Here is a 20,803-nt window from a genome sequence, read left to right as displayed (position 1 = left end):
TAATCCAAGGCGTTAGTTCTCAAGGTTGGGCAGTACCACCATTTATCATTGTTGCAGGCAAAAACCACCTTACATCTTGGTATGAGAATAGTGGATTTTCAAGCGATTGGGTGATTTCTGTTACTGAAAATGGCTGGACTACAAACGAGAGAGGCATGGATTGGATTCAGCACTTTGAGAAGCATACAAAGGCCCGGAGTGTTGGTGGTTATCGCTTGTTAGTCCTTGATGGTCATGAGAGCCACCACTCAGATGAGTTTGAGGAGTACTGCAAGGAACACAACATTATTACGCTTTGTATGCCTGCTCACTCTTCTCATCTACTCCAGCCACTTGATGTTGGCTGTTTTGGCCCGTTAAAGCAGGCCTATGGTCGGCAAATTGAAGATATGATGCAGGCTCATATTTCTCATATTACAAAGGATGACTTCTTTCCTGCCTTCCACGCTGCATTTAACACTACAATGACGGAAAGTAACATTTGAGGCGGGTTCCGAGGGGCAGGGCTTCTTCCATTTGACCCTGAGAGAGTGATATCTACACTTGATCTTAAGTTAAGGACACCAACGCCTCCAAGCTCCCGCCCAGGTACTGCTCAACCTTGGGTTTCTCAGACACCAAACAACCCAATTGAAGCTATGTCACAGTCTACATTTATTAAAACTCGGATTTCACGCCATCAAAATAGCTCTCCAACCTCAATCTATGCAGCTGTTGACCAGTTTACAAAGGGTGCATCGCAAATAATGCATCAATTAGCACTGCTAAAGGGAGAGAACCAAAACCTACGACAGGCAAATGAAGTACTAAGCAAGCGCCGGAGAGCTAGGAAAACATGACTACAGCAAGGAGGATCACTTAGTCAACAAGGGGCGCAAGAGCTACAGGATGAGAGGGATGTTGTGCAGCAGGTAGAGCAGGAAATAAGGGCAAGCCGTGGTCGGAAGCCAAGGGAAGAAACCCGTGCCCGTCGCTGTGGCAAGTGTGGTGAGACTGGGCACAATGCGCGCACGTGTCAGATTGTAATAGACACCTCTGAGGAAGAGGACTCCGAGTAGTTTCAATTGATTTCTAATGTTGTGGTAGATTTATCGCAATGTTTGTCGTGAGGGTAGATAATTTTGGCGCTTTCGCTTGTTTGGCGCTTTCGCTATACATGTACGTTAGTTAACTTTTACTTTTAGAAATATTTAAATTTACACTTATAAGGTCTAACCTTCAGACTATTTTTCCTCTACTAGAAATTCTCATATTTCTATACTAACTACATACGGGGGTGTTGAACAGCCTGTTCAACAGTTGCTAAAACGCTCTATTGTCCCGTTCACAGGTACTGTTATCCTAATAAGGTGGAACGTCTTGCTTTGCTCCTATTTGATGCACACTTGGAGACGCACGGTGAGGTGCGAGAACTTGTCATACCAGGCGGGTTGAGGGTAATAGCTAGCCAGCTACAAGGCAGTCCCCCACAATCTGTTACCAATGTATTTGGTTTTGAAACTGCTGCCGCACTCGCATCGGCCCCATATCGGAGGATTGAAGTATCGGAAGCAGATGCGCAAGTGGCCACTCGCTGTGAGCTACTATTTTGAAAGATCAAAAATATCATGTTGTTGTGGTGTTTGACGCCGTTGTTCAACTTTAATAACTTCTTGAAGTGTCACTTCACGGATAATTCGTCGTGGTTCAAATGGTTGTAGTCCTGCTCCTCTCCATGCTAAAGTGATACCGCCTCCTCCTCCTCACAAACCTCGGCATCCTCTCCCCCGCGCCCCGCGACCTGACCTCCCTTCCCCAACCTTCATCCTCGGAACAGCTATGGCCATCGGGCCTCCTCCTTGAAACCGGCTCCGAAGAAACTTCAAGGCCCGCCCGGAGAACAAGGGGAAACCATTCACTGGCGGCCTCTTTGGTCTCGCGCGACACATCATTTACGGCCCGTACTGCACCTGGCGATCTGGGTATGCGATGGCGGCTGCTGGGCCCATTTAGGGCGGGCTGGTGTTCTGGTTCTTCTACCACAATTTTAAGAGTAAGGGCATTCCGGTGCTGGACCGTTATTGTGAGGATCGGGTAAGTTGAGTCGAGTCCTGGCGATGGCTTGCCGCAGCAAATGCTAACTTGTGGATGTGGTATGGCGAGGACTGGCAGAAGTATCGCAAGAAGGTGCGATCATCTTTGCTTCCTGGCATTTGAGGGATGGGTGCGGTTGTTGGGGATGCCCCCGTGGTTCTAGGCTTCGTTTAGTGTTAGTGATGGTGGAATAGCTTCGTCGGACGGATAGGACTTGATGTATGCTTGGTCTCGGCGAGAAGGCTGGCGATTTGATGGTGGAACATCTTTCAATGTAAGTTAGTGTAAAATTAAGACGATCTTTCCTCATTAGGCGTAATACTCATTCATGACTGTGATATAACCAGCCAACCTCCAGCGTAACCGCTGATAACCGCTCATGTAGGTCTCACATTCATGCAAGCCACAAAGCTATTGTGGAATCTCTTTCTATTAGATACACAGACGCTACTGAAGCGTGAGACTTCTAGCCGCAATACGCCAGATGTCGTGATGCAGTGCAAAGTAAGATATTATACATACAGCACCCGGCCCAACTCGCCATATCCATCCACCCCATATTCCGTCCCAGACATCTGTTAAGTCCTGTATACCTTGTTGCTATTTCGAATGCAAGTCGTAAATCCGCCCTTTGACCCGTACTGCCAAAAGTGCGCCTTCATAATATATGTTTGTTTTCTTATCTAGCCGTTGGCCTGCGTTTTAACCTAGGACCATTTTTGTCCTCGGACAACGAGTGTCGCAGTCTATAATTCGAGACTAATTGACCTGGGTCAAGGCGGCAGCAAATTATAGGGATTGTACCACAGTGCTTGCTGGGCGAGTAGTCGCGGTTTTGTCGCGAATATAAGCTCCTCCCTCGGCTACCACTCACACTTCACCACCCCCGCACCAAACTTAGCACTCTCACGGCTCTGCCTCGCAATGCGCATGATATGGATGCAGACTAACCGTGCTGCTCGACTTCCCTCCTCTCACACTATTGCGCTTAATCTCTTTCTCAACATGAATCCCCTTATATGCTCTCGCGGGCGGCAACATGGTCCCCTCCGCAATCCCGCGCGCACGATCATCCATCCTTGACCCCTTCGGCTGGCGCTCCCAGGCGCGGCGACCACTATCAAACACCCCATCCATCTCCTCAAGCATCTTGCCCTTCGTCTCTGGCGCTGCGATATATATATGTATAAGCGCCAAGCCGTTGAGCGTCCCGAAGAGCATGTACATGCGCCAGTTAATGTGGTACAGCATAGGGGGAACGGCGAAGGAGAGGATGAAGTTCCAGAACCAGTTAGAGGCGGTAGCGAGGGAGACGGCCTTGGCTCGGACTTTGGACGGGAAGATCTCTGCTGGGTAGCACCAGGATGCGGGACCCCAGGTCGTGGCGAAAGTAGCGACGACGAGATATGAGCAGGCCACGATGGCGCCGGAGGCGGCTTTGTTGCCGCGCACGACCCAGGTGATATTCGTACCGTTGCCGTCGACGGCTTCGCCATAGACGGCCTGTAGGGCGCCGGTGATGAAGAAGAAGATCATCATGAAGAGGGAACCGAGGAGAAGGGACGGTCGGCGCCCCCATTGGTCAATGTAGATGATGGCAGGGAGAGTAAGAAGCACGTTGATCACGTATTGAATCGACGCCGTAAGCATAGGCGATCCAATGTCTGCCGCCTGCATCACGTAGATGATGTAGTACATGAGCACGTTGACTCCACCCAGCTGCGACCATGTCTGGATGCTCATGCCAAGGAGTACACGCTTCAACATGCGTGGCGCTGCGAGTGCGCGCATGCTGCTTGTGGCCTCCTCGCGTTCGAAACGCAACGCCTCCTCGATTTCCTGGTACTCGGCCAACACTTTCGGGTGGTCGATGTCACCTCCTGCGTGGAGATCCGCAAGCACTTGGATAGCCTCGTCCCATAGGTCCTTGCTGGCCAGCCAGCGAGGGCTACGCGGAAGAAAGAACAGGCCAAAGAAGAGGATGACGGCTGGGATCATCTGGAGACCCCAGGGGATGCGAAATGCCGTCTCAGGTTGGTTGGGATCGGTGGGGCCACCGCCGACAAAGGACGCGCCGTATTGGATAAAATACTGAATCAGTATACCCCATGTGACAGCCCACTGCTGGAGGGTGATAATGCGGCCACGAATCTCCTTCGGTGCGATTTCGGATTGGTAGACGGGTACGATGGTGGAGGCGATTCCGATGCAGATACCGGAGATGACACGGCCGACCACGAGCATGGGGATTCCGTTGGAAGCGCATTGGACACTGGCACTTGGTTAGCAGAGATAGATGACAACGGGGAGTAGGAAGCGTACGTGGAACCGACGATCCAGAGTGTGCAGGAGAACTGGATGGCGGTCCGGCGGGAGTAGCGATCCGCTATGAAGGACGATATGACAGCACCAAAGAAGGAGCCGAATGGCATAGAGGCTGTGATGGCTCCCTGAACTGACGAGATACTGCCGCTCCGTTAGAACAATCCAAGCAGGCTCGAATGGTCAGACATACGGATTGTTAAAATAGCGCTTATAGGCCTCTGTCCCAATGACACCAGACATGGAGGAGATATCGAAACCAAACAGCCCCCCGCCTATACATCACACTCTGGTCAGCACGATTATTGCTTCAGTCGCAACGTCGAAACAAAGGCATTCCCTCGACGATCGGGAGTGAGGGGTCAGGAAGACATACCGATGGCAGCGAAACCGCAAATGGCGTAGACATTAGAAGCCTGATACATGATGGCGACTGCGCTGCGTCGCGCTATATTCTTGCGGACTGCGCCGTCACGTCAAACTTCTGAATAGGTTGTTAAGGGACCAGAGATGGCGACGACAGTCAACGACGACATCAACGATTGATAGGAGACATTGGGGAAGCAAAGACTGGGGCTGGTCGTGGTAGATCTACATATGTATGCATGTTGGCTGTCACCCTGGTGCCCAATGGGGCGATGCATTGCGATGAACCCTGGGTTGATGGGAGCCCTGTGCACCAGGTGGCGGAGGGCAAAGAGGGGTCAGAAAGCTCCAACACACAAGGATTCTCCCAAACCCATGTGTGGGGCAGGGATGGGCAGAGCCCAGGTAGTAGGTGGGGCGCAATTCATCTGCTCGAGCCCAGTAGGAGCGCAGCAAATAGTATTGTTTGAAGGCCGTCAAAGCCACAATTAAGCTGCCGTCGGCGGTGGATATGTGCTGTAAGTATAGTATAGTAACAAATCGTGGTTGGCCGGCTCAGTGTGATTTCAAATATGATGCTGACGCAAGCCGGCCTGTCATGCTGGCCGCCGTGCTTTACGACAGGATGTTGGAATGGGAGGATTGGAATGGGATGGGATTGACTGGACCAACAATCCGTATTGGGAGCCAACCCGACTCCATTCAGTTCCTCCATCCGAATTGGAGACTCGACGTCGATGATCTCCATGAGAAGTCGGCGATGTTTGAGTGAGACATGTTGGTTGGTGTCCACTCCATGGCTCCATAATTTAAGTACAGTACAAAGCAAGGTACGAGAAACAGGACCCCTCTAACGGCTGTGTGTGCTTCCCTTCTAGAAAAAGCGCTATTACCGCTAGGAGCTTCTCTTTTGAGGCAGCTGCTAAGATAGCAAAACAGTGGACTGTTTGTGATACTCGGATGGCTTGATGCCGCCTTCTCTCCTTCCTTTTCTTCTTCCAATATTTATGCCATAACTGACGAGCCACTTGAGACTCGTGCCCCAGCGTCTAGAACAGACTTTCAGCACGTTCATTCACATCGCTGCCTCGGCTTCTGTTCTGCTGTCGCTGTCTGTACTGTACTTTGTAATGGGCGAAAGATTATCCTCGCTCTTAAGACCTAGCAAAGTAAATAAATCCTAGTTGGACTCTTTCTCTCTCTCTCACCTCGGACATATGACACCGACGACAACTCTCGCGCCCAAAGCAGTATCCATGTTTCGCCGACATCGTAATCAATTCTCCTATCTTTTCCTCTTTCGTTGCCTTTTTCTTCTCAAAAAGCTTATGCCGTAAATCGCTACAAGGAAGTCACAATCGACCCTACTCGCTCGTACGTACCAAGTACCTTCCGCCTTCGGAATTCACTAATGTCCCCAAAGTCCCCAATATCCCCAAAGTCCCCAATATCCCCAATATCCCCAATATCCCCAATATCCCCAATATCCCCAATATCCCCAATATCCCCAATATCTCCAATATCCCCGTGCATGTGTGCAACCACCACACCGCCTTGGCTTCCAGAAATCCCTCCCACCACGCACGTACGACGCCGTCAGCATGCAAGGCACCACCACGTCTTCCCGCTGGGTCAGGTACCCCAATAACGGGATATTCTTGATAATTCCTACACCATAGCACCACTGTCAGCCCGCTTTCCCCAGAACACGGAACTATCCATTGACAAATGTCCGTCTGTAGCCATGTAATGTCATGTTCCGCATCACCGTGCATCCCGTCCCCAATCCTCCCCGAACGAATGCTCGGGTCTGTGTCTGACCTCCTTCTCCTTGGTCGGGCTACCGGACACCTCGGATCGGGGACCGGGCCCAAATGTGACGCTGGCACGGTCATCTAATGTCGCCGTCGCCCATTTGTTAGCGACCATCTCGTCTATTCCTCCCCTGATCTGCCGTCTCCAGATCTTCAGTGGAGTCGGAATGTATCAATATCTTCGTCCTCAAGGTAGCTCTTTCTCTCTTCTCGCGAAGTGCCACTCTCCGCACCTTCCTCGGCCTTTCCGCTTCTAAATGACTTCCGTCCCCATCCCGCATCGGGCCCCGTTTCAGATGATTTCCCCGATTCTGCCGCCGTATCAGCCTGAAGCATTTCGTAATCACCACAATTTCCTCCAAACATCTCGGCAAGCTCCTTTCCTTGTCTCACATCATGGTTTGCGAAACTCGTAAAAGAAGGCGTACGACTCTATACTTGTAGTAGTAGACCGATATACTAAGTACGCTATCTACGTTGCAACAAACAAGACGATTACCGCCCACGATTTGGCACTGTTAATCGTCCGCTATGTCATTCCTGAGTTCGGGTTCCCAGAAGGAATTGTGTCAGATCGAGGATCTGTATTCACAAGCAATTACTGGGCAGCACTCTGCTTTTACTTGTGTATACGGCGACGCTTGAGCACCGCCTTCCACCCGCAGAAGGTGCTTGTGTGCAGAGGTGGCTGTTCGTATACAATTCCACACGAACGAGTAGGTGACGGGAACATGCTCGGCGCGTGCTCCGTCCGAAGACGGCGCAGAGACGACCGGATTTGCTAAACCGCGTCAGCACCGAAACAACACAGGGGAAGAGGTATACTCACGGCGAACTCCGCCTCGATGGCGGCGCGCATGGCACGAGCCTCCTCGTAGGAGTCACGCTCTGCCGCGGAGCGGAACTTGGGAACGCTCTGGGCGGCCACAAGGGCCACCCGATTTGCCTCCGCGGTAGCAGCCACGACATTGGCGGCGACGACAGGGACGGCCGCTTCAGCGGCAACGAGGGCGCGGTACTCCTCATCGAGGAACCAGGGCAGCTATCCACCCGATGGTCAGCTACAACCAACCAACCGAACACCAAAAGGAAACGCACTGAGACGCAGGGAGAGTGCTGGCCAGTGCAGTACTCACACTTCGACGACGAGGGAGACCAGACGCAGGCGTGCTCCTGGACTCCCTGAGCTTTGGCCCGAAGGTAATGCAGACAGAGGACACGGAAAGCGACCGACAATGCTCCGGCAGGAGGCGGGACCGGCATCTTCAAGTTGGGATCTATAATCCTGTCAGTCGAGCCCACAGAGAGCGTGCCGGCGCTCTTGGAGGAAGTGGTGGCTGCCGTGGGCAAGCTGCCTGCGGTCGCTGTCGCGGCCGCGACTGTTCCGGTCCGCTCTGGTTAGGATTGACCTTTCCTTAAGAAAGGGCAAGCAGACAATACAGTAAATCGACTATCACATACTTCCACGTCTTTTCCAAGCTTCCAAGCATTGATCTTGTTACTCCTTGTTTCTGAAAAGTCAGTGAGGTGCTAACCTCTGACTTATCCCTGAGTTCTCAGACTCAACATTTGTTATAACTTGTCTAAACCACTCCACTATATCATACACCTGATTGCTGCATTGTGGAATAGTCTAAGCTACTACCCTTTGGCTCTTTTTCCTAAGACAGTGTGTTGTCTTAGTAAAATCATCCCTTCCTTGGGTGGCTAGATTCTCACATCTGGTGCACCCACCATTACACGAAGGGTCGAAGCGACCCCACGCGAAGAGCCAGGGCCGAGTCCCCTCCGACACAGGGTCCCCACCCCCACACCCCCCCCTTACTCCCCATACTCCGCATCAAAGGTGCCCTCCCCCTCTCCCTCCCCCTCCGCTAAAGGAGTGTAGTTCTCTCATTTTCCAAGACTTTCCATGACTAACCAGGCTTGGTAACTGTAGTCGATGTAAGAGAACCCCATAGAACCATCTCCTAGGTTCCTAGCCTATAGGAAGTGAAAGGAGGTCCAAGGTCAGAGTACCCCTATAGACAAATTATGTCATAACTTAACCAATCTTGTGGGTAACTAAGGAGCGATGACGTGTAATGAATCATAGAGCATTGTAGAAGCTTTTGGAGCTATCGTTCATGCTCCTAGGCCTCTGTTGATAGAGATATGTCATGTGTAGTATTAGCCCAGTAACTAAGGAGTGATGTCATGTAATTAATCATAGAGGGTTGTAGAGATATGCTATGTGGTCATATCGGCCCAGTAACTAAGGAGCAATGACGTGTAATGAATCATAGAGGGTTGTAGCAATCATTGAGTAGTATTGCTCTTGTTGTTGGTGTGACAAGCCAAAATATGTATAGTGGCTTGTAGGTTTGAGGAGGAGATTTCTAAGTTTGCTCTTTGAGTTTGATAGCAAACTGAGTGCAACGAATGTCAGTATGACACTTCGTCTCTCATGGTGGTAGCCGTCTGTTGTGACGCCGGTGAGATGTTTGGGAAGGGTGGCTCCTGCAAGGGTTGCAGTGGTGAGTGCACCCTGGCTTGGAGGGTAATTAGCTTAGGGTCGTAGGTAGCAACGACTCTGTTTTTCCTGCTTTGTCGTCCCTCCCGTGATCGTAGTTTTGTTCCTCAACCGCCTCCCATGCCGTAACCCATCCGAGTAGTTCTCAAGGTGGACCTGGTAAATCTGGGTATTCCGTGTGAAACTCTCTGAGTTTATGGGGAGAGTTCATGAAGTTCGACGCTGGGTACCACTCCGGGTCCGGATCATATCCTACCCAACTAACCCGGTATTGAAGTTGCTTTCCTCAGAATCTCACGGCAAGGATCTTTTCTACTTCCCATTCTTCCAAGCCATCTATAACTTCGCTGCTAGGCAATAAACGGATCACTGTTCTGTAACTGGGTGATGAGCTTGCAGAGGTCAACTGAAGGCTCTTCGTATGGGCCTTCTCCTACCGCTCCAAGCACTGCCCAGCAACAGGATAGGAGAGCCTGTGGCTGACCTGCGCTTCTTCCGCGGAAGGGTAGCATAAATGTTTCTACCTTGTAGAGGATATCTTTGGTTTCCGTTCGCTGACTTGCTTTTGCAAAGACTGCACGGACTCGAGTATTCTGCTGCGACACATCACTCTCGCTGTTTCTAACAGCCTCACTCAACCCCACTGACAGCTTCTGCTGTAGTGTAGGGAGCAGTCCCTGATACGCCTGGTATTGGCGGTCGACATAGTCTGGTCTACGACTCGGACCGTCTGCAGGGTTTGTACGGCCAGGCCTATGTTCAATCTGGAAATCGAAACCTGCAAGGAACTCGATCTAGTGAGCCTGCCAGTTATTGATTGATACTTTCTTCATGAAGTAGACCAAATTATTGTGATCAGTCCTTACTGTCACTGGAAAATTGCTATGCTGCATATGGTGGTGCCAATGCTTAAAGGCTGCCATGATGGCGAGGAGCTCTATGTCATGGACATCGTACCTGATTTCTGCGTCCTTGAGCTTCCTTGAGTAGAATGCAATGGGGTGCCACTGCGTGACACCCGCTTCGTCTGTGTACGGCTGGGTTAGGATTGCTGCAATAGCCATTCCTGAACTGTTCGTCTCCAGCCTAATAGCCTGCTCTGGGTCAAAGTGGCAGAGGAGTGGAGCGGACGTGAAGGCTAACTTTAGCGTCCGAAAAGCTTCCGCTGACTCACCGTTCCATATGAACGGGCCAACTTTCTTTCCCTTCTCACTGCCTTTTAGCAGCCCTGTGAGGGGTTGCGTGTAACGCTGACTTCTAAACGATAGAAGACACAGAGGTTCTCTTGCGTAAAGGTTTACTTATCAGAGGAGGCAGGGGATCAGACACAAAGGCTTCAAGTAACACGTTACTAGTATATAACAAATACTGTATTGAGTTGAGCACGAAGCTCCTATCTAAGGAAATACTATCTACTTATATAGTGGCGTCGTGCCTAGTGGACTCTTGGGAACTCACTCGAGTCCTCAGAGTCCTGGACTCTTAGGACTCTTCTCATCATCCTGCGAGTCCATCACGTGCCTAGTGGACTCCTGGGAACTCACTCGAGTCCTCGGAGTCCTGGACTCTTAGGACTCTTCTCATCATCCTGCGAGTCCGTCACGTGATACTTTCGGAACTACTATTCCCCGCTGCCCCTCCAGGTACCAGGGCCGGTCTCATGCGACCTCCCTCCTTCCTGTCCTGTAGTTGGCCAGCCTTCTTGTTCCGTCGTAACATTGCGCTACTCGCGAATACCCCTCAATAAACCTCTGATAGAAGTTCGCAAATCCAAGGAAAACCTGAAGGTCTCAGAAGCTTGTAGGCTCTGGCCACTCTGTGATGGTTTCTACCTGTGAGGCGTCCATTGATACCCCCTTAGTAGAGACGATGAACCCAAGGAATTCTACTTCTGTAGTTGAGAACTTGCACTTCTTCAAGTGGCAGTAGATCTTAAACTTCTTGAAGGCGTTCGAGGACAGTGCGGACGTGTTGCATATGATCCTTCTTGTGCTTCGAGTAGATCAACACATCGTCAAGGTACACAATACACAAGACGTCCACAAGTCCTGCGAGTGCCTCATTAATATATGCCTGAAATGAGGCGGGGGCATTGCACAACCCAAACGGCATCACTAGATACTCGAAAAGGCCGTACCTTGTTCAGAAAGCTGTCTTCCACTCGTCACCCTTGCGGATAAGCTGTATATTGGACCCCAGGGGGGTTGCTTCCCTGGCTCAATGTCAATTGCATGTTCCTTACGCTTTGAGTATTCTGGCAGCGACGCAGCCCCTACGTCATCAAAAACGTCTGTGAAGGACTCATATTCCCTTGGCACTTCTTGCGCCTGTGGTTCACTGTCATCCTCTGTGATTCGGTGTAGCATAGCCACATATACAGGTTCGTTACGCTCTCGTAACCCTTCCGCTTCCCTGTGTGAGAAATATTGAATGTCTTCTACAGGGAACCTCCAGGTTCCCTCCCTCCAGTCTATCATGGGATTCTCACGGTACAGCCACGGATACCCAAGCATGAGGTCATATTCCTCAAGGACTGTTGTGACAAAGGAGTGTTCTCCGTCTCGGATCACACCCTCATCGTCCTTAATGTGGAGGGTAAGCTGAGCCTTCCCAAACAAGGGTATTTCCTGCTCGCCCACCCCCTTTGGCATCGTAAAGTTTGGCTCCCACTTGCCCCCCATTTCCTTTGCGATAAGGTGGGACATTAAATTCTCTGTTGTGCCACTATCAACGAGGGCACGGAGCGTCCGCTCCTACTGATGGGGCTTCAGTGGAGGAATCTAGTTTTTTGACCCTAGGGATCCTTCTGAGTGTACAGCCCGGACTTGGGAGCTGCTCTCAGCTTGCTTAGTGAAGCACTGAGCTGCTCTGTGGCCTTCTTGACTGCAAGTAAAACATAGGTTATTCTCCCTTCGACACGGCTCTTCCGCGTCAGAAAGGTGGGCACGCTTCTGGAAGGACCTTGAGGCGCCACGGTTCTCACCTGAACCCTCTGCCAACCTCTTGTAGGACCGGTAACCCTTCCCCTGAGGTTTTTCCTCCCTCTTCCCCGTGCTTTCCCAGGGGCGCGCAGCCTCAGTCTGTTTGAAACGGCCAAATGCAATGAGTGCGCCCCGGGACCGTGGGATCTCCGGATGCTGGAGGACCATCCTCTGGACTTCAGGGCATAACTTCATAAGAAGGTGTTGCACCCTGTTCTCCTCGCTATACGCAGGCATTTCCGCCTCTAACGTTTCAAGGTAGGTGGTGAAGGCTTGAGCCGACTGGCCGCTTCGTTGCCGCGCCTCCTCATAATTCATCGCTGTTGATATGTGTAACGCTGACTTCTAAACGATAGAAGACACAGAGGTTCTCTTGTGTAAAGGTTTACTTATCAGAGGAGGCAGGGGATCAGACACAAAGGCTTCAAGTAACACGTTACTAGTATATAACAAATACTGTATTGAGTTGAGCACGAAGCTCCTATCTAAGGAAATACTATCTACTTATATAGTGGCGTCGTGCCTAGTGGACTCTTGGGAACTCACTCGAGTCCTCGGAGTCCTGGACTCTTAGGACTCTTCTCATCATCCTGCGAGTCCGTCACGTGATACTTTCGGAACTACTATTCCCCGCTGCCCCTCCAGGTACCAGGGCCGGTCTCATGCGACCTCCCTCCTTCCTGTCCTGTAGTTGGCCAGCCTTCTTGTTCCGTCGTAACAATATGGTCCTATTCACTGGGTCCTGGACTAGATCAAGGAGGAACCTCTTGAATTCCTTTCCAGGTCTTCTGAAAGTTAGGCTCCTTTTCCTGCTGGAGCCAGCATCTCGGGGTTCCCCCTCAAGCCACGTAGCTGCAAAGTCTCAGCGGAACTCATCTGTCCTAGCTAGTGGTTCAAAGCGGAAGGTGAGCTCACAGCTTGTAATGAATTTATTATGTTCGCGGACGTTCTTCCCTCGGTATTCAGGGATTGCCCTCGACCTTAGGCTTCGTGGTACACCAGCATGCGAAGTAGAGCTTACAGTAGTCATAACGCTTCGTTCGTCCGACCTAAGAGTGTGGGGAGAAGCCTCCTCTTGTCCTACGCGCTCTAGGCGTTCCTGTAGTCGACGGATTCGCTCGCCCTCCTCTCTCAGCTCAAGTTCTCACTGTAACTCAGCTTCGAGGGCGAGGGCCGTAGCAAGCTGGGCTTCTACTCCAGGGGATCTGTGAGGCTGGGATAAGGGGCTTGATGCCCCTGACTCCTCAGGTGTGTTCTCAAGCGCAGCCACTCCGCTACGCTCATGCTCAAGGCTCGCAGCCACTTCCCTATGGGTCTGACGTGGCGGCATGGTTTTCCGCTTACTTGACTTCCCTCTTTGGGCTGTTCTTCCCAATCGTAGGAATGGTGGAGCGTTCAGAATGTAAAAGAGCCTTGGCTGAACAGGGCAGTGGGAAGTCACGTTGTAGATAGTTACGTAGTCAAGCTCTCTATTGATACGAAGACTGAATGCTGCCCTTCCGATTAAGGGCCATGTTCCTACTATATATGTTCTTGTGCGGGGTTCGGAGGGAAGACCCTCCGCCTTGGCACTATAGCGCACATGACAGGTCCTGCACGTGAGGCTACTCGTGACACATACCTATCATTAGTAAGCTCTTTAATCCACTTTAAAAGGGTTTCCTCTTAAGTTTTTGATAAGAGTTGTTGTTGTTGTTACGCTTCTCTTCATAAGGGTTAACCTTTAACATGTCAGACTACTATATATAGGCGAAGGTGTAATGCCTTTGCAGCTGCGTACGATGACTTATATAAGCCTGATTTAACTCTAGCAACTGCTTCTGATAATAGAACTTCAAGTTCTTGAGCTTTTATACTATTTTGGCGTACCATGTTGAAGGTGGATGGTGTTGTTAATGGTCGGGCTCCCCCTACTACGCCATTATGCCGCTTACGCCATGACCTACGTTAGAGAAGCCCTCGTAACCACTAGGGTCCGTAAGACGCCCAACTATGAGGAGATGCAAGCCATTGCTTTGGTGCATACCTAATGCCAAAGAAGTAGATGGGCCTAATCCGAATCTAGCTATAATAGTCAGGTGCTGGAGTTGCTTAGGGTTAGGCTCATGGTGACCGGCTCTTGAGATTCGCTTCGCTCCTACTGATCCTTGGCTTATATAAGACTTTCATATCAATACTGTTTGATATTATCAAGGGTCGATAGAGTATAGCGAGCTTCAGCTGGCCTACCCCATCCCGATATAAGCCTGACAGGTTTTTAAGAGGACAGGGATGAATTGTATTAATCTTCGTAGGAAGGCCGGTTCTTTCTTGAGACAGACGATCTCCCAACAAAGGGGTCATATGCGATGGAGCTGTAGAGATGTGACTTTAGAAATACTCGCTAAAGAGATGTTTTGTCACCATACAACTTTGCCACACAGTATAAAATTTCAATTGCAATGTCCTGGGAATTAAGGGCAGGTAACCTGTCGGTGGTGTCGACATGGGACGTGATATTTACGAAGTACGTCTAGTTATGAGGAGCTGGGCAGGCGGCCAGCCCAGTGGATTCCGGGTTATATAATCCAGTGATGCTGGTGGCTATGTTCCCAAACAGTTGCTGCAAGGTAGTCGATCTACAGAGAAGTTTCAAGCCACTTTTTGGATCTGTTCGCAGAACTGATGGGTTTCGAGCCCAAATAGTCAGATTCACACGATGCCATGCCACGGCATCAGATATCGCACCGTCACGAAACAAGCAGAAGACACCAAACCATACACCATCGCCATGAAGCACCACAGACACATCACAAATCAGGCACTCACCACCCCCTACACGGACCTCAACAAGTCGACACCCAACTTAATAACCAAATAATCAAATAAAAATCCATGCAATGCATTCTATCCCCGCCATATGATGTGTTACGCGTATCTACAAACCACCCACAAGTCTACACTCCCTCTCCCCCTCCCCCCATTCATTACCCCCCCCCCCCCAAATCAAACCATCCACTCTTTACACCCCCCATCTCATCACCTCCCCTCCCCCCCACCAGCAACAACCGCCGCCCCAACAGCAGCCCCAAGCAACGAGCTTTCCTCCGCAAGACAAAGCTCTATCCTCCCCTGCCCCCCCTCTCCACACAACTCATCCAGCGCCTCCTGCGCCCCCCGCGAAAGCCAGGGTAAAACTGAATCACCGCCCCCGCGCACGCAACCACCGTATCCTCCTTCACAGCAGCCGCCGGCGCCGCCGTGACCGTCCCCTCAATAAGCTCCGCCTTCGTCGGCACCGCTGCAGCCGTAGCAGCGGCGCCGTCCCTCACACCCCGTAACGCGTAAATCGACGCAGCCACCACCCTCGCCGCCCTTGCTGAAACAGCACCAGCAATCCGCCGCAGCGCCTCCCCATCACCCTCCCCAATCCCGAGACCGAGGCTCTTCCACTCCCCAACCTGCAGCTTGGCCAATACCTCGGAGTCGAGACCGTATCCCCTCTCCCACCCCCTCGGCAGCGCCTTTGCCTCCTCGAACAGAGCACCCCGCTCGACTCCTTCGACGATGACCAGGCGTGCGACTTCACCCAGGTAGCGGCCTGAGACTAGCATCTCGAGGGGCTGGAAGCCCGGCAGCGCGTGCGCGGCTTCGAGGGCAGTGTCGAAGCGGGTTACTGGCAGGACGCCCGCGCCGAACATGCTGATTTCCGTATTGACGATCACATGATCATGCGGGGGGAGGGCAGAGCCCGTGCTGACGGACGAACCCGGCGATGTGGACAGCGACGGAGGTGAGGTGGGAGGGGATGCGGCGCTGTGGTTGCGCAGGGCGAGTTTCCCGGCTACGAGGGAGGTGGGGAGGTGCACGGCGATGTTGACGCCGGTGCCGAGGATGAGGCCGTAGTGCGTGTGTGGCGTGCTGTAGGCGCGCGAGAGGAGGGTGGAGGCGGCGTCGTTGATGGTTGCGGTGAGGGTTACTGGGAGATGCTGGGGGGTGTTAGTTGTGTACACGTATAGATATATAGGACAGCGGAGGAGAGACATACCCGCCGGTCACAAGCGCCCTGTAAAACATCTGCCAGGTCCGCCCCTAGAAGCCCCTCCATCGCTCTAAACCCCTTGCCCATCCCATGGATCTTTCCACTGCGCAACGAGGTGTGCTCAATTGGAAAGCTCCACGACAGTCCCATATCCATCTTCGCCACCTCCTCGCCCTCCTTCGTCTCCCCCAGTACCTCCCTAAGCGTCTCCTCAATCCTCTCAGCCAACCACTCAAAAAACGCAATCCCAACACGCTGCTTCACCAGATCATCAATCCTGAACGTCCTCGCCCCACGCGCAACACTCTCCTCCCCCTCGATCCCGCGCCCAAACAGCTCCAGCACCGCAACGCGGAACGTCGAGCCCCCAACATCAAGCGCGACATAGCGCCCCGTCTCTGCGCCAGACGGCAACACATGGCTGTAGCTGGGCAGCATACACGCCGGGTTCTCACACAGCGCGAGCGCGTACTCCGCCTGCAGCCCATCGGCGAGGCGGCGCAGGCCCGGCGCGTCGAGGGCCGCGAAGAGGGACTCGATCTCGGCGGCGTAGAGGGCGGTGGGGGAGGGGGAGAGCGCGGGGCGCAGGGTGCGCAGGAAGGTGGCGAGGAGGGCGTGCATGCGCTTCGTGCGGCGCAGGAGCGCGCGCAGGGCCGACAGGAGCGTGGTGTGTAGGGTCATTATTGCGGTGCGGATGCGGTGGGCGAGGGATGGGGTGGTCGGTGGGGGGGGGACGGAGGTCATGGAGGCATAGGTATATAAGGGTGAGGCACGCGCGCACGGCGGTGGTGGCTGGAACGTGGGATAGGAGGGTGGCGCGGCTGAAGGGGGCGATGACGGTGGTGAGGTAGGGTGAGGTGAGGTGGGGTTGTAGAGGCCGAGAAGGGTTCGAGGTAGGTCGGAGGGAGGTTGTCTCGTATGTTTGCTGGGGCGCGGTGGATCGGGTTCGGCGATGGTCCGTAGCAGATGGGCCCGTGTGTGCGTATGTAGTAGATTGTGGGGTGATGGTAGCGCGCGCGCGTTTGTGCGAGTAGGGGAAAAAAAGCACGAGGTTGTAGGAGGGTTGGGTGGATGTGGATGTGGGAAGGAGCGGATGAGGTTGAGGCTACACGACGACGAAAGCAGCCTGCCTCCACATCCTCTGGTTGTCTCTCAGGGGAGATGAGACTGGGATGGGGAAGGAAGCGCGGGGGGAGGGGGGAGGGGGTTGGGGGGGGGGGGTAAGAGAGAGCTGATGGGACAGAAGGAACGAGCGGTAGTATAGGGTGGGGTAGGAGGTAGCAGAGAGGAGGTAGTGGTAGTATACCAGGGCAGGCCAGATTAAAGGGGAAAGAGGAAGCAGGGCAGGCCAGAGACAGACGAGACAGACAAGAGAGACGAGAGTTGGAATTTGAGTAGTAGAGTGTAGGCGTGGATGGGGCAGCTAGTGGTCGTAGTGTCGGCGGTACTCGGCAAGCAGATTAGCAGCGATTGTCGTCGGCGGCTCTGGTACTGAACGGGGGTAGTAGGAGCTAAACGGGCGTAGGAGTGGTAACCTGCAACGTTCCATCTCATCCCCGTCCAACTCTATCTAGCAGGGTACTACTCTATCTAGCAAAGGTAACCTGTCTAACAAAGTACTTTGGGTGCTATAGTATATTACTATATAATTAAAGTACTTCTCTAACCACGCTACTCCACTTCCACTACCACAACTAACAACTACCACTTCCACTCACTTCCACTACCACTACCACTACCACTACCACTACCACAACTAACAACTACCACTTCCACTCACTTCCACTACCACTACCACTACCACTACCACTACCACTACCACTACCACTACCACTACCACTACCACTACCACTACCACTACCACTACCACTACCACTACCACTACCACTACCACTACCACTACCACTACCACTACCACTACCACTACCACTACCACTACCACTACCACTACCACTACCACTACAACTACAACACACTACTCGAGTACCACTACCACTACCACTACCACTACCTCAACAACTACCACAACAACTACCACTACCACTACAACTACAACAACAACAACTACCACTACCACTACCTCAACTAAGTTAGTACAACTCCACCAAGTTACTCGGCCTCCTGCGGGTGGAACACCAGCGCCGGTATTGGAGTAACTAACGATGCTACAGTACTCAGAGATCAGTACCACCACAATCCACAACCACAATCCACCACCACACAACCACCACCACCACCATATCCACCACCACAACCACAACCACATCCACAATCTACAATCCAACGCTTCAAATGGAAAGAGGTTGATGCCAATTCCTCGATTGGCAGTGACAGCGGCTGCAGCGGCTGCAGCGGCAACAGAACTGTGGCAACATCTCCCAAACATTGCCGCATCCGGCCCGACGACCTGCCTTACCCTGCCTGCCAAGTCTCAAAGAAGGCAGAAAGGACGTGACTGACGGGTGACGCCGACCACCAAGCCGACCATACAACGTCAACTCCCAAAGGCAGGGAGCGGGGAGGGGCGGGAGGGGATGGGGGGGGATATCACCCCCTCCCTCCTCCCTCCTCCCTCCTCCCTCCCAGGTGGGGTATGGAACGTCACTGTTGCCCCGCGTCGGCATGGATGGGGTTCTCCAATTCCCACGTTTCTTCTTCCCCACCTACGTAGGCTTCGGGGATGACCAACCCACCACCATCGTCACCACCATCGACGCCGCTTCGGTCGGTGGGGGGTCGTGGTCAGTACTGTACTCTTCACAGACCTGTCCACGAGCCGGCGGGGAGGGCGGGGACTGGAGGTAGATATGCCATCAGGGTCCCCGCCAGGGGGAGGGTTGGATAGGTATTTTCTTTTCTTTCATACACCCGATCCTATACTTTCATACATAGTGGCTTGGTGTTTTGTTATATGAAGTAATATCGTGAGAAGAGGGGATGTTGTCTTGGTTAATATACCACCTACCTACCAACCTACCGACCTACCTGCTGAGCTTGTCTAAGATCTATTTTGTCTACCTCGAGCTGGCTCTACGAAGATAAACTGCTGTTGCGTCGTTCATCCATCCATCAATCCACCATCCTCTTATCTACACCTTCACACAACACAACCGCAGCCATGCGTCTCATCATCCGCGAGAATTCAGACTCGGCGTCCGAGTATATCGTCAACTATACCATTAGTATGCCTCGCTCCATTCTCACTTCACACCTCACTTCCTCCCGCCACTTCACTCTCGCACCCAACTCACATCCCCCAACTCTCACGTCCCTCCCACTCAAATCCCACCCTCCCACGGTTCAACCCAACTAACACACACCCCACAGACAGAATCAAACACTTCAACCCCACGCCCGCGCACCCCTTCGTCCTCGGTCTCCCCACCGGCTCCAGCCCAGTCGTCATCTACCGCCTCCTCGTCGCCGCCTACAAAGCGGGCCGCATCTCCTTCGAGAATGTCGTCACCTTCAACATGGACGAATACATCGGCATCCCCCAGAACCACCCTTCCTCCTACCACACTTTCATGTACACCCACCTCTTCGCCCACGTCAACATCCCCCCGCAAAACATCCACATGCTCTCCGGCACCGCCCCCAACCTCGAAGCCGAGTGCCTCGCCTACGAGGCCGCCATCCGCTCTGTCGGCGGAATAGACCTCTTCCTCGGCGGCATCGGTCCAGATGGACACATCGCCTTCAACGAGCCCGGATCCTCCCTCGCGAGTCGCACGCGCGTCAAGACGCTCGCGTATGATACCATCCTCGCGAATGCGCGGTTCTTCGGAGGGGACGTGGAGAAGGTGCCGAAGATGGCACTGACGGTGGGGGTGCAGACCGTGTTGGAGGCGAGGGAGGTGGTGATTGTTATCACTGGGGCGCACAAGGCGTTGGCGCTGCAGAGGTGTATTGAGGGGGGTGTGAATCATATGTGGACGCTGTCGAGTCTGCAGTTGCACCCGCACCCGATGATTGTGGTTGACGAGGACGCGACGTTGGAGTTGCAGGTTAAGACTGTGAAGGTGAGTTCCCTCCGCCCCGCCCCGCCCCTTCTGGGAGCAACCCGCTAATAATCCAACCCGCAGTACTTCAAATCCATCGAAGCCGTCGCCGCCTCCCAGGGCTTCGAGCAGATCCTCCCCTCCGCCGCGCGCACCGGCCCCCGGCCCCCCGCCATCGACGCCCACTACGTCAACGGCGCCAACGGGATCACCACCAACGGCACTGTCCCCACCAAACTCGCGCCCACCATCTTGGCGCCGCAGCCGACGACGAGCATGTTGCTTAGTGCGCCGGCGACGGATTATCCTGTCAGGAGCGCTACGCCGGAGTTGGTGCCGGATAGTATGGCGTCGAGGATTGAGAGTGCGGGGGATGTGGAGCTGAAGGGGGACTTGGAGGTGGACAGTATGGCGTCGAGGATTGAGGCGTAGTGGGTGGGAGGGAAAGGGAGGGGGGGGTTGGATGGATGAAAGGAGAAAGTGAGAGAGGGAGAGAGGGATGAACGGAGTGAAATTGAATGGACAAACGGAAAGGGGCAGATGAAAGCGTGATGCGCGGCTGGACGGACATTTTCTGTAGATATTATAACTTACCTGTTAATACCCCACCCTTCCCTCTGCCATGCAACACCGCGATAATATGGAAAGGCCGTATATGCTGTGGAATGAAGCAATGTCTGCAGAAGACGTGTAGTCGTCTCGGAGGGGAGGGT

The 20,803-nt window shown here is 53.0% G+C and overlaps 5 protein-coding genes across 5 annotated transcripts; 1 reads left to right on the top strand and 4 right to left on the bottom strand.

Annotated features, from left to right (window-relative positions):
• Nucleotides 1–2,276: 2,276 nt before the first annotated feature.
• MFS1 (MFS sugar transporter) lies at nucleotides 2,277–5,123 on the bottom strand. Its single transcript, XM_024472870.1, has 5 exons — nucleotides 4,772–5,123; nucleotides 4,589–4,670; nucleotides 4,396–4,539; nucleotides 2,396–4,345; nucleotides 2,277–2,339 (listed from the first exon to the last, which is right to left on the bottom strand). Exons 1-4 carry the CDS (start codon nucleotides 4,818–4,820, stop codon nucleotides 2,980–2,982), a joined length of 1,641 nt encoding a protein of 546 aa, XP_024319714.1. The 5' UTR covers nucleotides 4,821–5,123; the 3' UTR covers nucleotides 2,277–2,339; nucleotides 2,396–2,979.
• A 1,943-nt stretch (nucleotides 5,124–7,066) lies between these two features.
• On the bottom strand, nucleotides 7,067–7,838 carry VC83_09430 (uncharacterized protein; the record flags this gene model as incomplete). Its single annotated transcript, XM_024472869.1, has 3 exons — nucleotides 7,067–7,356; nucleotides 7,405–7,617; nucleotides 7,674–7,838. 3 exons carry the CDS (start codon nucleotides 7,836–7,838, stop codon nucleotides 7,195–7,197), a joined length of 540 nt encoding a protein of 179 aa, XP_024319708.1. The 3' UTR covers nucleotides 7,067–7,194.
• A 5,092-nt stretch (nucleotides 7,839–12,930) lies between these two features.
• Nucleotides 12,931–13,398, bottom strand: VC83_09429 (uncharacterized protein; the record flags this gene model as incomplete). The annotated part of the gene is made up of 2 exons (XM_024472868.1): nucleotides 12,931–13,198; nucleotides 13,223–13,398. The coding sequence occupies 2 exons, from the start codon at nucleotides 13,396–13,398 to the stop codon at nucleotides 12,931–12,933; spliced, it is 444 nt and encodes a 147-aa protein (XP_024319706.1).
• A 1,736-nt stretch (nucleotides 13,399–15,134) lies between these two features.
• Nucleotides 15,135–17,281, bottom strand: VC83_09428 (uncharacterized protein). Its single transcript, XM_024472867.1, has 2 exons — nucleotides 16,096–17,281; nucleotides 15,135–16,036 (listed from the first exon to the last, which is right to left on the bottom strand). Exons 1-2 carry the CDS (start codon nucleotides 16,831–16,833, stop codon nucleotides 15,170–15,172), a joined length of 1,605 nt encoding a protein of 534 aa, XP_024319705.1. The 5' UTR covers nucleotides 16,834–17,281; the 3' UTR covers nucleotides 15,135–15,169.
• A 796-nt stretch (nucleotides 17,282–18,077) lies between these two features.
• On the top strand, nucleotides 18,078–20,593 carry GNPDA1 (Glucosamine-6-phosphate isomerase 1). The gene is made up of 4 exons (XM_024472866.1): nucleotides 18,078–18,178; nucleotides 18,261–19,271; nucleotides 19,417–20,111; nucleotides 20,175–20,593. The coding sequence occupies exons 2-4, from the start codon at nucleotides 19,208–19,210 to the stop codon at nucleotides 20,520–20,522; spliced, it is 1,107 nt and encodes a 368-aa protein (XP_024319704.1). The 5' UTR covers nucleotides 18,078–18,178; nucleotides 18,261–19,207; the 3' UTR covers nucleotides 20,523–20,593.
• The last annotated feature ends 210 nt before the right edge of the window (nucleotides 20,594–20,803 follow it).

The sequence above is a fragment of the Pseudogymnoascus destructans genome (assembly GCF_001641265.1).
Source record: "Pseudogymnoascus destructans isolate 20631-21 unplaced genomic scaffold scaffold_41, whole genome shotgun sequence".
Classification (NCBI taxonomy): domain Eukaryota; kingdom Fungi; phylum Ascomycota; class Leotiomycetes; order Thelebolales; family Thelebolaceae; genus Pseudogymnoascus; species Pseudogymnoascus destructans.
This window is presented reverse-complemented; position numbering and strand designations above follow the sequence as displayed.

Coding starts and splice junctions, on each gene's coding strand:
- VC83_09428 (XM_024472867.1), bottom strand. CDS start 16,833: ATGACCTCCGTCCCCCCCCCACCGACCACCCCATCCCTCGCCCACCGC. Junction 16,037..16,095: donor AGGGCGCTTGTGACCGGCGG/GTATGTCTCTCC, acceptor AACACCCCCCAG/CATCTCCCAGTAACCCTCAC.
- MFS1 (XM_024472870.1), bottom strand. CDS start 4,820: ATGTATCAGGCTTCTAATGTCTACGCCATTTGCGGTTTCGCTGCCATC. Junction 4,671..4,771: donor TTGCGGTTTCGCTGCCATCG/GTATGTCTTCCT, acceptor TGTGATGTATAG/GCGGGGGGCTGTTTGGTTTC. Junction 4,540..4,588: donor AAGCGCTATTTTAACAATCC/GTATGTCTGACC, acceptor ACGGAGCGGCAG/TATCTCGTCAGTTCAGGGAG.
- GNPDA1 (XM_024472866.1), top strand. CDS start 19,208: ATGCGTCTCATCATCCGCGAGAATTCAGACTCGGCGTCCGAGTATATC. Junction 19,272..19,416: donor TATCGTCAACTATACCATTA/GTATGCCTCGCT, acceptor CACACCCCACAG/ACAGAATCAAACACTTCAAC. Junction 20,112..20,174: donor TGCAGGTTAAGACTGTGAAG/GTGAGTTCCCTC, acceptor TCCAACCCGCAG/TACTTCAAATCCATCGAAGC.